The 15742-nt window shown below is 48.5% G+C and overlaps 1 protein-coding gene across 3 annotated transcripts in view; it reads left to right on the top strand.

Moving 5' to 3' along the window:
* LOC144773424 (N-acetylated-alpha-linked acidic dipeptidase 2-like) overlaps positions 1-15742 on the top strand; it is a 776499-nt gene that overhangs the window by 463861 nt on the left and 296896 nt on the right. For all 3 annotated transcript variants that reach the window (XM_078658418.1, XM_078658416.1, XM_078658417.1), the window contains exon 6: positions 12366-12467. In XM_078658418.1, the coding sequence (XP_078514544.1) occupies positions 12366-12467 (102 nt within the window). The remainder of the gene's footprint in view (positions 1-12365; positions 12468-15742) is intronic.

Genomic DNA, 15742 nt, shown 5'->3' with positions numbered 1-15742 from the left:
TTTGTTCTTCTAAGTATACCGTTCTCCTATGGATTAAATGTATGAGAGATGGCAGTTCCTGCCAACATGTGAGGATCCCTTTCTAGGTGGGGGTCCTTTACCAGAATCCCCCAGCTAGCAAATTTGGTCTTCTCTGCCACAATCTTTTGGGCATGTTTTCTGCCCTTCCGAATAGCCAGGGTAGATTCTTTCAGATAACCAGTTGCATGGTTGGCAAATGTCTTAAATTGGTTGTGTTTTAAGTTTTCAGCAGTGTACTGTACTGAGGTTGGAATGGGTCTCATATTTGCAGAATGTTTGCCCTGTTTAAAATATCCATACTTCCACACAAGATATATTCTGGAATAAATACAGTGATATTACTTTTTGGTGAACCGGAGGCGGCGTCACTAGACCCCTCTAGCTTTAGTTCCTAGTCGGCTCTAGGCTATCTTGGAGTGGCTGATCCCGTTGAGCATCAGAATGGTGTTTCCCCACTAAAAGGCGGCTTGGTGGTGGGTGTCTCTTGGGCTCTGTTTGAGTATAAGCAGGTGAGGATTTCAAGCTTTGAGCTGTGCTCAGTGAGCCATCCGGCTCTACTCACCAGGACCTCTGGGGCATCTGGCGATTTCCTTTGTGGACTGCTTTTGGTGTGTTTACCATGATTTCTTCAAATTTTGTTTGCAAGACCTCAGAGGCTTCTGGCGGTTTGAATCTGTGGACTGCGTCTAGTGTGGATGCCATGTTCCTTGCAAGTTTGGTTTGTAAAATTGGGAACAGTTTCTGAGCCGTAGATGTGGGGGATTGAGAGGATTGGGCCTTAGTCTCTGAGGGTGCCTCCCTTTGTTACAACAGCCTCTATTTGGGTTCCCGGATGCCTATAGCGATTCGAGTGAGAGATGAGGCTGTTTTTTTCTTCTTCAGGTTTTTAGTGTGCTTTTTCATGCACTTCTTGCCCTTCCTGATAAGGCCTTGTCTTTACCGTGTTCCTCTACTGGGGTTCCAGTAAACTGTATCCCAAGGCAGTTTAAGTGAGTGTGAATATATTTTGAGCTCCTGTTCCTGCTGCCTCTGCACTTGCTGGTGTGGTGCTCCTCTGGTTTTCTGCTGTCCTGGTTTGATTCGTGCCCATGGAACATTTTGGAATGGTGCTACACTCTGGTTGGCTGATCGTCTGACTTACAGGATGTGATCTGGGTGCCTGTTCCTACTACCTCTGCACTTAGCAATGGTGTCCTCCTTGAGTTCTCTTCTACTTTTGTTATGGTTGAGCCCATAGTGCTTTGTTGGATAATGCTCATAGTGCATTGTTCAGTAGCACTACTCTCAGGTGGGAAAGTCGGATGGTGGGTGGTGGGCTTCGTTGAAGACACCTGAACACTCTGGGTGATCTGGACGCTCTTTATATTGGAGTCTTGTGAGGAGTTCACCTCTGGGAGTGAGCTAAGTTTGTCCACGATTGGTACGCATTGGTACACCACGCTATTCCTTGGAATGCTAGCCCCACCTCTAACTTGCTTATGTTTGTTGCCATCTCAACTAATGCTGAATCTATGGTCTGCAGGGTGTCCATCTCTAATTCCAGGTTATAGGACTGCCATGTTAGACCATTTATTGTGGCTGCCAGTATTGAATTGATAGATGCCAGGAAAGGGTCTTGTTGGTGGCAGCTGGTTTGTTCATGTGCATTTTTTTATTTTTGTTTTACTGCGGGATTCATCTATGCTCCTATCCTTGCTGTGGCATGATTTGTCTTGGATGTGGCTGTCGTACAATTAATATTGGGTTGTCTGTGCTGCTCTGATTCAATTCCTACAGGAAGTAGGGACTTTATGTATTGGGCTCCCCACCCGGCCATGTTTGGAGAAAGAACCTGTTCCACAGGAGACATACAGGATGACAAAGCACCTTCTGCATCTTCACTAGGTGCCTGACGATCTTGAAATGTTGCTCTTGTTGAAGGTGATTCAGAAAAGGGGGTGGTGATGAACAGAGTGCCTGAATTAAGCAGACCACTCTTACCCAGTCCAAAGATCAGGGCTTGATCCATCACCGTTTTTTAGCTCACTGCACCATCCCAGCTCAGAACTTGGCTATATGCAAATTAGTCTGTTCCTGTCCCAGTGCATGATGGGAACAGGGCAAACCAAACTACCAAGCCAATTCTTATACTGGGAAGGAAACAAGCTTCCGGGGACCGGTTTCTGCCATTTCAGGCGTCGTCGGCCCGGCTTGCTTGAATCCTGATGGTGCAATGAGCAAGGGACTCACATCTGAGTATACCCTTCCACGCTTATGGTGGACAAAATGATTCAGAAAAGGGGGTGGTGATGAACAGAGTGCCTGAATTAAGCAGACCACTCTTACCCAGCCCAAAGATCAGGGCTTGATCCATCACCGTTTTTTAGCTCACTGCACCATCACCACCCCCTTTTCTGAATCGTTTTTGGCCACTATAGGTGTGGCAGGGTATACTCAGATATGAGTCCCTTGCTCACTGCTCCATCAGGATTCAAGCAAGCCGGGCCGACGAGGCTGAAATGCCAGAAACCGGTCCCTGGTAGCTTGTCTCCTTTCTGGTGAAGAATTGGCTTGGTAGTTTGGTCTGCCCTGTTCCCATGATGCACTGGGCCAGGGACAGACTAATTTGCATATAGCCAGGTTCTGAGCTGGGATGGGGCAGTGAGCTAAATAACGGTGATGGATTAAGCCCTGATCTTTGGACTGGGTAAGAGTGGTCTGCTTAATTCAGACACTCTGTTCATCACCACCCCCTTTTCTGAATCGTTTTTGGCCACTATAGGTGTGGCAGGGTATACTCAGACATGAGTCCCTTGCTCACTGCTCCATCAGGATTCAAGCAAGCCGGGCCGACGAGGCTGAAATGCCATAAACCGGTCCCCGGTAGCTTGTCTCCTTTCTGGTGAAGAATTGGCTTGGTAGTTTGGTCTGCCCTGTTCCCATGATGCACTGGGCCAGGGACAGACTAATTTGCATATAGCCAGGTTCTGAGCTGGGATGGGGCAGTGAGCTAAATAACGGTGATGGATCAAGCCCTGATCTTTGGACTGGGTAAGAGTGGTCTGCTTAATTCAGACACTCTGTTCATCACCACCCCCTTTTCTGAATCATTTTTGGCCACTATAGGTGTGGCAGGGTATACTCAGACATGAGTCCCTTGCTCACTGCTTCATCAGGATTCAAGCAAGCCGGGCAGACGAGGCTGAAATGCCAGAAACCGGTCCCCGGTAGCTTGTCTCCTTTCTGGTGAAGAATTGGCTTGGTAGTTTGGTCTGCCCTGTTCCCATGATGCACTGGGCCAGGGACAGACTGATTTGCATATAGCCAGGTTCTGAGCTGGGATAGGGCAGTGAGCTAAATAACGGTGATGGATCAAGCCCTGATCTTTGGACTGGGTAAGAGTGGTCTGCTTAATTCAGACACTCTGTTCATCACCACCCCCTTTTCTTGTTGAAGGTGGGCCTCAAGACGTTTTCCACGTTGTCCGAGTAGCGTAAGGAATGGGTATTGTGGGCTTCCTTGGCAGCAGACATCTGCTCAGTGTGCAATGTCGCTACTAACTGATATGAGAGTCGAAATGGAGGAAGTTGAGACTGGGCTGCACCTCTGCTGGCCTGGCGCCGAGGTCTCGATGTCTGTCTGTCTTCCTGTCTGGATGCTTCTGTTTACATTCTCCTATTTTAAGTTTGCAGTTCTTGTAAAGTATTTGCTTATGGAAACTGACGTGAAGGTAGACGTAGAGCTGGGGCATGCATCCTTGAAGGCATGGGGGCATGAGTGTTCTTCTCAGGCATGCCTGTTGCGGATCTCATGGCTGGGATCGTCATACACTGTCCCCCCTTTGGTCATTTCAAATATTTATTTCTGAATGAACACTCTGTGCGATAGCTTCCAGCTATCCTGGAAGATTGTTTTGCTCCTGGGCTCACTGCGCAAACAGAGAGTAAGACCTAGCAATCTTGGTAGTGCCTATGAGAGAGCAGTGCGTAGCTGGCCCACTGTCCGACTTCATCAGTGCCGTAGCAGCTGCATCTGGGGTGCCTGGATTGCAGCACTATTTGTTTTCGGTGGGTCTTATTTAGCGTATCTTAGCTCATCTTGTTTGTATTGGTGTTGGTGGGCTGCATGCAAGCAGTGGCCAAAGCACCTGGTTGCGGCTCAATCGGTAAGTTGATGAACTAGGTGGAGGGGGAGCTATACGAGCAGTAGGAGCAGGTGGGAACATACTGGGCTCTGCAAGCCACACCTGGACCTAGTCGGGCTGCTTTCGCGGGCACGGGGATCAACCTTGACACAGTGATACTATCTGCTGCTCTTCCGTCTGTGCTCACCCCCTCTACCTAACTGTGTGGATGGGCAAAAACTACTCTCCGGCTGTCGTCATTGGGCATCTTCTATATTTCTCCTGTGCCAAAATCATACAGGCTGTAACTGGAGGGGTCTGGCAGGAGCAAATCAAGGTGGGTGGTGGGGCAGGCGGAAGCAAGCTGCACTGCGAGGGACCTACACGTCGCCTCCTCTGCCTATTCTTCATGAGGGTGGACCTCAGGCACCAGCACTCCCTGCCCCCTGCTCTTCCCCCAGCTCCTGCCGGTGCTCAGCGGCTCACTCACTGGGTTGAGTGTCACCGTTGAGTCCCTGGTGATGGCGTTGGAGTATCCTAATCAGAGTTAGAGCCCAAAACAACCAAACGCTACCCGACAACCTGGCCGGCAGCATGGCGGCACAGCAGAGCGGGGCTGCAGTCCATGCATGTGCAGTGATCTCCTGCGGAGGGCGCAGCTAGGCATCCCACACTCTTCCCAGAACCCCACGTACAGTGCAATTGAATGTCCGCACGTAAACACAAAACTGCATAGTCTAAAATCCATGTGAAACCTCTTTAATTCACTATCAAACTTTCACTGCCATTTTATCTCGCTCTTGCAGGCCATGCTCCTGTTTTTTCCCTTTAGCACAGGTTTTCTGTCTTTTGCTTCCTCTGTCTTTCTGCTTTGTTTTTTACTTTCTTGCTTTAGGTGAATGTCTGATTCAGAGAAATAATTGCTGGTCTCCAAAATTAACTGACCTCATTGACCACCACTGGGTAAATTTAAGCACCTGAGATATTAAATCTCAAAATGCTTAAATTACAAAGCAGCCTAGAAGGCAGTTACCAGTGCAGAGCTAGCGCCTAGCTCAAGTGCGACAATTTCTGTGAACATAGTGGATCCTAAATCGAGTAAATGTCTACCTGCTCTTTCTTCTACTTGATCAAATAAATGTGGAAATTTACGAGTTATGAGCATGCTACTGTAAGTTAGAGTGCAGATATGCATAGCTTAGTAGATCTTGATTAGTGGGTTTAAAGAGTAACCCCCCATGTGTTACATTACAGCCAATAAGTGTATTTCCTGGGGTTTTCTATAATCCCCTGAATAAATTGGAGGTAAATTGGATACTTGTATATGCGTTATCCTTAAACATTTTGATTTCGCTAGGGCTAACCAACCATTCCAATATTTGTATTCATGCCAAAGGTTAGGTTTTTCAGGGCAGATCATCTAGGAATGTCTTACTACGTATAAAGGGTATCTAATGATCATTGTAGTCTTAGCAGTTTGCAAAGGTGGAAAAACTATACATAGTAGAGGGGCCTAATTGGTTAAAAAGTGTCATAAAAAGCATGCTTTTTGTTTTAAACATGTTTTTATTTAATACCAGTAAAAAAGCAGGCACAATAAGAAGGTACTTTTGATTTCAGTAAGGTGGAGTAGTATCCATTTCCACTTTAGAACCTATGCAATAACAGTGAAGGTTGCCTAATAAACCTGCAATACATAGTGAATGATACAACAACTTAACAACAAAATATTATACTAACTTGAGCAGTGGCAGCAGGTAACTATATCAATATTCTATAATGATAGAGAACTCCTCCACTCACACACACCACACACAGGGGGAGGATTGGGCACGTAAGGGCGGCAAAGAGGAGTAAGGGGGAAGGTGGTGAAAGGAACAGTCGCTGCAATGCCAGTTCCCCATCAGCGTCACGCAAAGACACACCCAGGAACACGCATCCATCCAGATACAGACCCGGAGGCCTCCGGCCCTGAATTCTGATAAGCAGGTGGAGAACCATCCATCCTCTGAGATGATACTTAATAGGGATATGTGCATTTGTCTCCATAATTTACACCATTTACATTGAAGCCCTTTTAGGAATATATATCTTACTCACAATTGCAGCTAGAGGCTGTGGGTAGTCTAAAGCTAGCCATTTCCTTCATAATAAATATTGATTGATGGTGTTGAAATCTTTTGGTCATCACTATCTCCTATCGTACATAAAATGTATATTGTGTGTTGTAGTTTAGCTCTCTAAGCATGTGACAGTACTCTACCTTTGACCTTTTCCTTCTACATGATCACAAAACTCATTGGTGACTTCCATTATCCTGATACCATAAGGAAGGGTTACTTCACATTTACTGTGGTACTGATTGCAAATTGATCTGTTTGTAATGGTTGTATGACGGAATGACGAATCCCTAAACCACGCAAGACTTAACAACGTGGACTTTATAATGACCGTATCTTTACCACGCATGCCTTTACAGTGAATTTGGCTGAAAAGGCACGATTGGCAAAGGTATTTGCGTGGTAAAGATCACAACCCAGCCCCCATGCCCCGAGTCCTAAAACCCACCCCATTCTTAAACAAGCATTGGAAATGCAATAGGTCTCGCAATAGAATAGTTAGACATTTTTCTTTTTGCAAATGGAAGAGTGGCGTTGCGTGGATGAGTGGCGTTGCGTGGATGAGTGGCGTTGCGTGGATGAGTGGCGTTGCCTGGATGAGTGGCGTTGCGTGGATGAGTGGCGTTGCGTGGATGAGTGGCGTTGCGTGGATGAGTGGCGTTGCGTGGATGAGTGGCGTTGCGTGGATGAGTGGCGTTGCGTGGATGAGTGGCGTTGCGTGGATGAGTGGCGTTGCGTGGATGAGTGGCGTTGCGTGGATGAGTGGCGTTGCGTGGATGAGTGGCGTTGCGTGGATGAGTGGCGTTGCGTGGATGAGTGGCGTTTCTGTGGATGAGTGGCGTTGCGTGGATGGCGTTGCGTGTGTGAGTGGCGTTGCGTGTGTGAGTGGCGTTGCGTATGTGAGTGGCGTAGCGTGTGTGAGTGGCGTTGCGTGTGTGAGTGGCGTTGCGTGTGTGAAGGATTGGTAGTGCGGGCACTGCTGCTTGGGGTATCTGCGAGATTTGTGTAAGTGAATGGAGAGGGGGGAGAGAGTTGTAAGAGAGAGTGAAAGAGGCAGAATCGTTGAGAGGAAAAGAAAGTGCGAATCTGTAAGCTGAGAGATGTGGCATAACAGAAGGATTGGTAGTGCGGGCACTGCTGCTTGGGGTATCTGCGAGATTTGTGTAAGTAAATGGAGAGGGGGGAGAGAGTTGGAAGAGAGAGTGAAAGAGGCAGAAACGTTGAGAGGAAAAGAAAGTGCGAATCTGTAAGCTGAGAGATGTGGCATAACAGAAGGATTGGTAGTGCGGGCACTGCTGCTTGGGGTATCTGCGAGATTTGTGTAAGTAAATGGAGAGGGGGGAGGGGCACGGAGCTCATCAAAGCAGTAATTACAGCAGTGCGGGAGGGGGGGGGTCTGAAGAGCGGGGGGGTGGGGGGGGTCCGGGGAGTTGAGGAGGGGTGAGGGAGCCAGGGAATTGAGGGAAAGAGTGAGTGTACTGTATACACTGAAATAGAGCACACTGCTTCCCCTCGCGGCGCTATACTTAGGAGCAGACAGAGCATGAAACGGGGAGGAACTTTAAAGCAACGAAAGATGGGTTGAGATAAGGAAAGACTGCAGAAGGAACAACCGAGACAATAAGAGAATAATTAATTCTGTATATGGAGAGAGCGGACAAGAAAAAGAACAGAAGTAGAGAACGGGTAATAGGAGCAAATATGGGCGGACAATGCAGGAAACAGTGAAAAGAGAGGAGGGTGGATGAGAAGAAAGAATAAAAGATGGAGGAGAGGAAAAAAGGTCGGCAAAGACAGAGATAAAACAGAACATAGAAAGAACGAACCTGGGAGGTCTGTGGATGGTGATTGCTGGTGATTGCTGGGAGGTCTGTGGATGGTGATGGCTGGGAGGGTCTGTGGATGGTGATGGCTGGGAGGGTCTGTGGATGGTGATGGCTGGGAGGGTCTGTGGATGGTGATGGCTGGGAGGGTCTGTGGATGGTGATGGCTGGGAGGGTCTGTGGATGGTGATGGCTGGGCGGTCTGTGGATGGTGATGGCTGGGCGGTCTGTGGATGGTGATGGCTGGGAGGGTCTGTGGATGGTGATGGCTGGGAGGGTCTGTGGATGGTGATGGCTGGAAGGGTCTGTGGATGGTGATGGCTGGGAGGGTCTGTGGATGGTGATGGCTGGGGAGGTCTGTGGATGGTGATTGCTGGGAGGTCTGTGGATGCTGATACAGGAGCCCCCCGCTGTGGGGTGGTGCAGCTCGTCTGACTCCAGCTGCGTGCACTCTCCCCTGTCCCTGCCCTTGAGTCTGTGCTGCAGCCTCGGCTCCTGTCTGTCTCACCGAGGGGTGTTAACGAGAGCCGGAGGCGGCTCTCGCTGTGTGTTCTGGAGGGGCACGGAGCTCATCAAAGCAGTAATTACAGCAGTGCGGGAGGGGGGGGTCTGAAGAGCGGGGGGGTGGGGGGGGGGGGGGGTCCGGGGAGTTGAGGAGGGGTGAGGGAGCCAGGGAATTGAGGGAAAGAGTGAGTGTACTGTATACACTGAAATAGAGCACACTGCTTCCCCTCGCGGCGCTATACTTAGGAGCAGACAGAGCATGAAACGGGGAGGAACTTTAAAGCAACGAAAGATGGGTTGAGATAAGGAAAGACTGCAGAAGGAACAACCGAGACAATAAGAGAATAATGAATTCTGTATATGGAGAGAGCGGACAAGAAAAAGAACAGAAGTAGAGAACGGGTAATAGGAGCAAATATGGGCGGACAATGCAGGAAACAGTGAAAAGAGAGGAGGGTGGATGAGAAGAAAGAATAAAAGATGGAGGAGAGGAAAAAAGGTCGGCAAAGACAGAGATAAAACAGAACATAGAAAGAACGAACCTGGGAGGTCTGTGGATGGTGATTGCTGGTGATTGCTGGGAGGTCTGTGGATGGTGATGGCTGGGAGGGTCTGTGGATGGTGATGGCTGGGAGGGTCTGTGGATGGTGATGGCTGGGAGGGTCTGTGGATGGTGATGGCTGGGAGGGTCTGTGGATGGTGATGGCTGGGAGGGTCTGTGGATGGTGATGGCTGGGAGGGTCTGTGGATGGTGATGGCTGGGCGGTCTGTGGATGGTGATGGCTGGGCGGTCTGTGGATGGTGATGGCTGGGAGGGTCTGTGGATGGTGATGGCTGGGAGGGTCTGTGGATGGTGATGGCTGGAAGGGTCTGTGGATGGTGATGGCTGGGAGGGTCTGTGGATGGTGATGGCTGGGGAGGTCTGTGGATGGTGATTGCTGGGAGGTCTGTGGATGCTGATACAGGAGCCCCCCGCTGTGGGGTGGTGCAGCTCGTCTGACTCCAGCTGCGTGCACTCTCCCCTGTCCCTGCCCTTGAGTCTGTGCTGCAGCCTCGGCTCCTGTCTGTCTCACCGAGGGGTGTTAACGAGAGCCGGAGGCGGCTCTCGCTGTGTGTTCTGGAGGGGCACGGAGCTCATCAAAGCAGTAATTACAGCAGTGCGGGAGGGGGGGTCTGAAGAGCGGGGGGGTGGGGGGGGGAGTCCGGGGAGTTGAGGAGGGGTGAGGGAGCCAGGGAATTGAGGGAAAGAGTGAGTGTACTGTATACACTGAAATAGAGCACACTGCTTCCCCTCGCGGCGCTATACTTAGGAGCAGACAGAGCATGAAACGGGGAGGAACTTTAAAGCAACGAAAGATGGGTTGAGATAAGGAAAGACTGCAGAAGGAACAACCGAGACAATAAGAGAATAATGAATTCTGTATATGGAGAGAGCAGACAAGAAAAAGAACAGAAGTAGAGAACGGGTAATAGGAGCAAATATGGGCGGACAATGCAGGAAACAGTGAAAAGAGAGGAGGGTGGATGAGAAGAAAGAATAAAAGATGGAGGAGAGGAAAAAAGGTCGGCAAAGACAGAGATAAAACAGAACATAGAAAGAACGCACGAAAAACAAGCAGCAATATCGAGAGGTGGTGGGGGCAGGGTTAAGGGTAGGGAGAGAAGGCACAGGCTGGACAGGAGAAGTATGGAGAGTTTTGCAGGCGGGGGGCGTGGAGCAAAGCCTTTGAAGAGCGTTTGGCTGCCAGGGGGGCGGAGAAGCAGATTGCCTTCAAGGCAGGAGGCAGGCAGAAGGCTCGGCCAAAGCTATTAAGCTGTTCTTCGGCAGTTTTACAAAGGCAGGAAGCGCCCCTGTTAATTGGAAAGCTGACTGGGGGTAAGGTCTAGCGCAAAAAAGGAGTGCCGGTAGCTCCATCAGAAACCACCGGCTCAAATTAGGCACTGGTCTAATGAATCAATGTACTTTTGTACCTGCAAATGCGTTTACTTTGAGACAATATGTGACTTGTTGGACATAATTGAGCTTCCTGAGGTGGCATAAGAGACTCGCTTACTGGCGCTGGGTTGGGTGTGTGGACACTCGTGCTTTGCTCAGCTGTGAGATCCATTTACACACCCGAGTAAGAGACCCAGTGAGCTCGTCGGCCTCCTGCAGAATGGGGACAAACATCTCATTAGGCACATGGGGCTGAGTGACTTCTGTTTACCATTAAGGAGTCTGCTGGTGCTACACAAAAAGGGCACGAGTTAAGCTAGCCCAAACTTTGCCAACAATTGGCTAAGAGCACCGATTCCATTAAAAACAACAACATAGACACAAATCATAGTGGCGTTTAAATAAAACATTTGCAGAAAAAAGTGTGACATTTCCAAATTGGAACCTAATCGAAGGCACGAACCCCAGGCGCTTGACAGGCAAAGCCCCGAGCCTGCGCTTGGCGTGTTGGCAGTACAGAAATGAGAGCAGAGCAGAGAATCATGCGGATGTGGAGCTGGGTAAAGCTGAATGGTAAAAACACTACAGAGAGGTGGGGAAAGAACAAAGGACTGGAGGAACACGGGGAAAAGGAAAACAAAACCACAGGGCAAAGGCAGGAGGAGGCAGTACCCGCTCAGAGCATGAGAGTCTGCAATATATATTTATGAGTGAAGATCAGGAGACGGAGGGCATTGCTGTGGGGAGGGGGTGTAGGAGAAATGCACAAGGCGGGCAGGGGAGGGGGCGGAGCGGGGAGAGCGGCATGTGGGTGTTAAGAAGCCGGGCCTTTGAAGTGAAGCTAAGCTTCACTTCAAAAGGTGTCGGAGGAATGCGGCTGACGGCGATTGCGGCTGTGCACGCGCTTTTAAGCTCAATGCACATGCGCATTGAGCTTAAAAGTCACGGGCACTGCAAGGAATCGCCACGATTCCTTGCTTCTTAGTTAAAAGTTGTTTAAGCCGCAATAGGCTCGCAAGCTCGATGCGCATGCGCATCGACAGGCGAGACCTAAAAAGTACCCCAGCCCCCTACCCTGAGCCATAAAACCCAGCCCTGCCCAAAAAGCTACCTTTCCCCAGCCTCCCTGCTGTGAGACCTAAAACTGGTCCCCAGCCCTGAAAACTGCCCTTTCACCCTGATCCCTAAAAACTCAGCCCCAGCTCTAAAATCTAGCCCAACCCCAGCCCCCCGCCCTGAACACTTAAAGCGACCCACCACCCTAAAAACGACCCTGTCCCCCACCCCCAGCCCTATTTACCAAACCGCGTCCCGGTCCTTCCTGTCCCGAGCCTTCCTGTTCCTCTCCCTGCCCATCAGCTCTGCAACTAGAGCGCTGACTGCCCCAACCACGCATATGTGTGGCTAAGGCAAGCGTTGTTCTGCTTGCGTTGAAATGGCATGCGTTTAAATGGCAAGTACTTACACGTGATAACTGCTGCTCAGGAGCATACCTAATTTTAATGCTTACATAGTTCTAAAATGTATTCGACATCATTATCACAGTTTTGTACAGATTGTTTGCTATCTTCTATTGCTGTGCATTAAAAGGTTAAAGCCAAAAGCAGATTTAGCAATGCCCGTGATGCAAATGCCATTTCCAGTTTGTGAAGAATGAGCAAAATACAAGCTTCGAACTCTGACCTTTTGGATTATCCATCCATGTTTGTTCCTGCTTATAGTTTTTATTGTGAGCACTGAAGAGCTACATTGAACGGCTGTTATTTCTACAAGCATTCGACTGTTTTCTATTATGTGCAGCGGATAAATATTTTACATCGTGCAGATAATTTAAGCTTGCATTTCTTTATTTTTTATAGATCTTTAATACCTCCTTATTCGAGCCACCGCCTCAGGGATATGAGAATGTTACGAATATGGTGCCACCCTACAATGCTTTTTCAGCGCAAGGCGAACCAGAGGTAAATCTAAAAACAACTAAAGTTTTTACTGACTTAAAGATCGAATTTTATCAATGTTGATTGTAGAATGTGGATAAAACCATTTGGTACTGATATCACTAATTAAATAATCCACACATGGCAAGATATTGGCATTGACAATTATATTAAAGTATTGCAACTGGCAGATGCTCACTTTTCATTTAATCATTATATCCGGCTATTCGACATTGTGATGGACAGAACCAATACCCATTAGTAGAGAAGAGAAGAAAACACCAGGATGTACTTACACGTGATAACTGCTGATCAGGAGCATACCTAATTTTAATGCTTAAATATTTCTAAAATGTATTCGACATCATTATCACAATTTTGTACAGCTTGTTTGCTATCTTCTATGCTGTGCATTAAAAGGTTAAAGCCAAAAGCAGATGTAGCAATGCGGGAAGCAGGGTTTGCTCCTGCCACCAACAAGGCCACGCCGGGCCAAAACAGCAACTCCTGCAGCAGCGAGTGTGAGGCACACCTAATTTCCAAACCTGATTGGAAAGCCTCACCAGCAGTCAAAAGACACACAGCCATGTAGATGCACCAGAGCAGCTGTATGACAGAAAATGCATGGAGAGTGCATCGCAACCAAAGGTCCACAGTGCAGTGATTCCAGTATGACCACCATCCCGTGTGTCCTACTTCATCACAAGCGACTTGATCCAGCCTGTGTGAGGACGCATGCAAGAAAAGAAAGTGATACACTATTCTGCAATGTTGGAGTGAATCACAGGGTATGAATATTCACCCCCAACTAAGAGGGAATCCAACTTCTCGTGATTGATGGATCTCTGACTGGAACAGCTGACCTGGTACCATGTTACTATCTGCATTCATCTGCAGACTTCTCACATAGGAAAATTATGCATCTCCTTCTATGATCAATGGAAGTTCTCACTCCTCCATAGTTGTATTAGATGTGTTCAAAAGTTTAGGAAATGAGGTCCTGACATGTTCTTTATGAAATGTAAGCCCCTACCTTACCAGCACCAACGTTATTTGCTGCTTTTTTTTACTATGGCTAGGGTTAGCAGTGCATCACGCCAGTTAGTTTACAGATGCACTTTCCGAAATGAAAATGGTGGCTGCAGGGCATCTGTATTATGGTTGAATCCATTTTTGGAGTGCCGCCCGCGCACTCAGTTGTTTGCAAAGCTCATCTGGTATTTTGAACTCATCCGTGGCTGCAGCCTGCTTTACAGACCACGACTCACTTGCTCTGTTTAAAAGGATAAAAAAATAGGTGATTTTGTTTCTAGTTCACCATCCTTTTCTCTATCTCAGGTGAGGCAACTGTCTGTTTGCAGGACCCCTGCATTGTTTCAGAAAGTATGAGTATCTCAAGTAGCTCTTAAACCACATGCAATTTTAGATTGCTTGTTTTCCTAGCATCCTCTGCAGGAAGACCTCTCCTGCTATACAAAATGTTATATGTTAATCAGTTAGTGGATTTTGTTTACAAAGTACTATCAAAGCCAGGTTCACAATTTAGAGGCAGGAGCAGCTGGTCTCACGGCAGAGTGGCTGGGCGGAGGATGGGGATGGAATGAGGGATCAAACATATGACAAAATAAACAAAAAAAGAAAATTACTTATCTGCTGATCTTCACCTACCTGGTGTGTGCGTACTAAGGCTCCCAGACTCCCCGCTGCCAATCCCAGCGCTTCTCTGCGATTGGCCTGAGCAAGCTTGTTTTCCACTCCAAAGGCATGCGGTCTTCACTCTGGGGGCCACCTGCGGGCCCCCAGAGTGAAGGAGAGGTGGGGGTGCACACGGGGGGTACCTGTGGTACCCCCCTTCATTTGCATAAAAAAGCGGCAGGCACCGCGCAGTGCCTGCCGCTTTGTTTATCCAAATGCATCAATGCATTTTTAGCATTATGGCGGGCGGTGCAGAGAGCACCGCCCGCCACAATGCTAAAAATGCAGGATGTGCCCGCCACTGTGGCGGGCACATCCTAATACCCCCTACGGGACACCCGCCCTTATGGCGGGTGGTCCCGAATTCCGACAGGATGGCGGACGGACAAAGTCCGCCCGTCATCCTAATGAGCCCCCTAAGTATGGAGGGAGGAAACCCTTACAGTATGCTAAAATTGACATCTGTGACTGAGTAAATCTAAAGTCCATTTGCCAATCTGAAACGAGACCCAGCAGACCAATTGGAGCCATGTGCTCCAGCATGCACCAATGATGGCATTTCCTTTTGATGCTCAGTGGTGGGAGCAGGGATGGCCAGGGTGGAGTTAGGATGCTTGGTAGCGTTTTCCACAGCTGAGATGAGAGAGGAAGTCACCATTTTCGACTTCTGGAGCATAGTTCTGTGGAACTGTTATATACCACAGAGCATGTACGTAGGAAAGGAAGGGCACCATTTTGCTGTTAAAACTGACAGTGGGAAGCCCACAAATGTTTTTAGCTCTCGCCTACGCAGCGCACATGCCCTGCATAGGAAAAAGACCTTTTGAAATCGATTCACTTTTGGCCCCCAAAACATTGCATTGCTTTGAATAGCAACGTGTGCACGTTTGGCAATTCCCTTGTGGGAGCGCGCTTACAGATGCTTCCTGCTCGCTCCCACAAGGGAATCAGGCGCAAGCCCCCTCCTCTCTCCCCTCCTCCTGCTGCCTCCTCCTCTCCTCGGCAGTGCGAGGCGCACGTGTTTGTTTTCCTTTTACCGCAAGGCGCGCACGTTTGTTTTCTTTTGCTTTCAGCCCACAGCCTCACTTTTGTGTGCTGCGTTCCCTTAGCATCCCTTTCCCTTGCTCTCTGTACTGCCCCAAGTTCATTCATTCCAGCCCCACCCTTACCTGTTCTGCTTAGCTTTTTTTAAGACCCCCATGGCTCCTCCATTTCTTTCTCGTCCCTCACTGCTCCCTATCTGCAACGTTCTATTGACCTTCTATCCCGTCTCCTCTGTTTCTCATCTGCCCTCTTATCTCATTTCGTTTTTTTCATGTAATTTTTGTTTTACTTTTTAGAATGGCTACTAGGCCCCTCCATCTTTTAAATGCGCTTTTGCACACTTTTTTTTTGGTGGGGTTGGGGGGAGGGGGGCAACGATTAAGCTGGATTAGTAAATTAAATAAAAAGGCCACTGTAATATGCATTTGCATGTATCTAAGTACGATCAGGTCACAATGGCTGCCATGTTACGACCTTTGCGGGCACTTGATTGGTGATGCATGCTTTTCCATAATTCATTATGCTGGTGTTTGATTTTGGCTATTTTTTACACCAATAAT

The sequence above is a fragment of the Lissotriton helveticus genome, chromosome 8 (genome assembly GCF_964261635.1).
Source record: "Lissotriton helveticus chromosome 8, aLisHel1.1, whole genome shotgun sequence".
NCBI lineage: Eukaryota > Metazoa > Chordata > Amphibia > Caudata > Salamandridae > Lissotriton > Lissotriton helveticus.
Note: the sequence above shows the minus strand (reverse complement) of the source record. Positions and strands in the feature narration are given on the sequence as shown.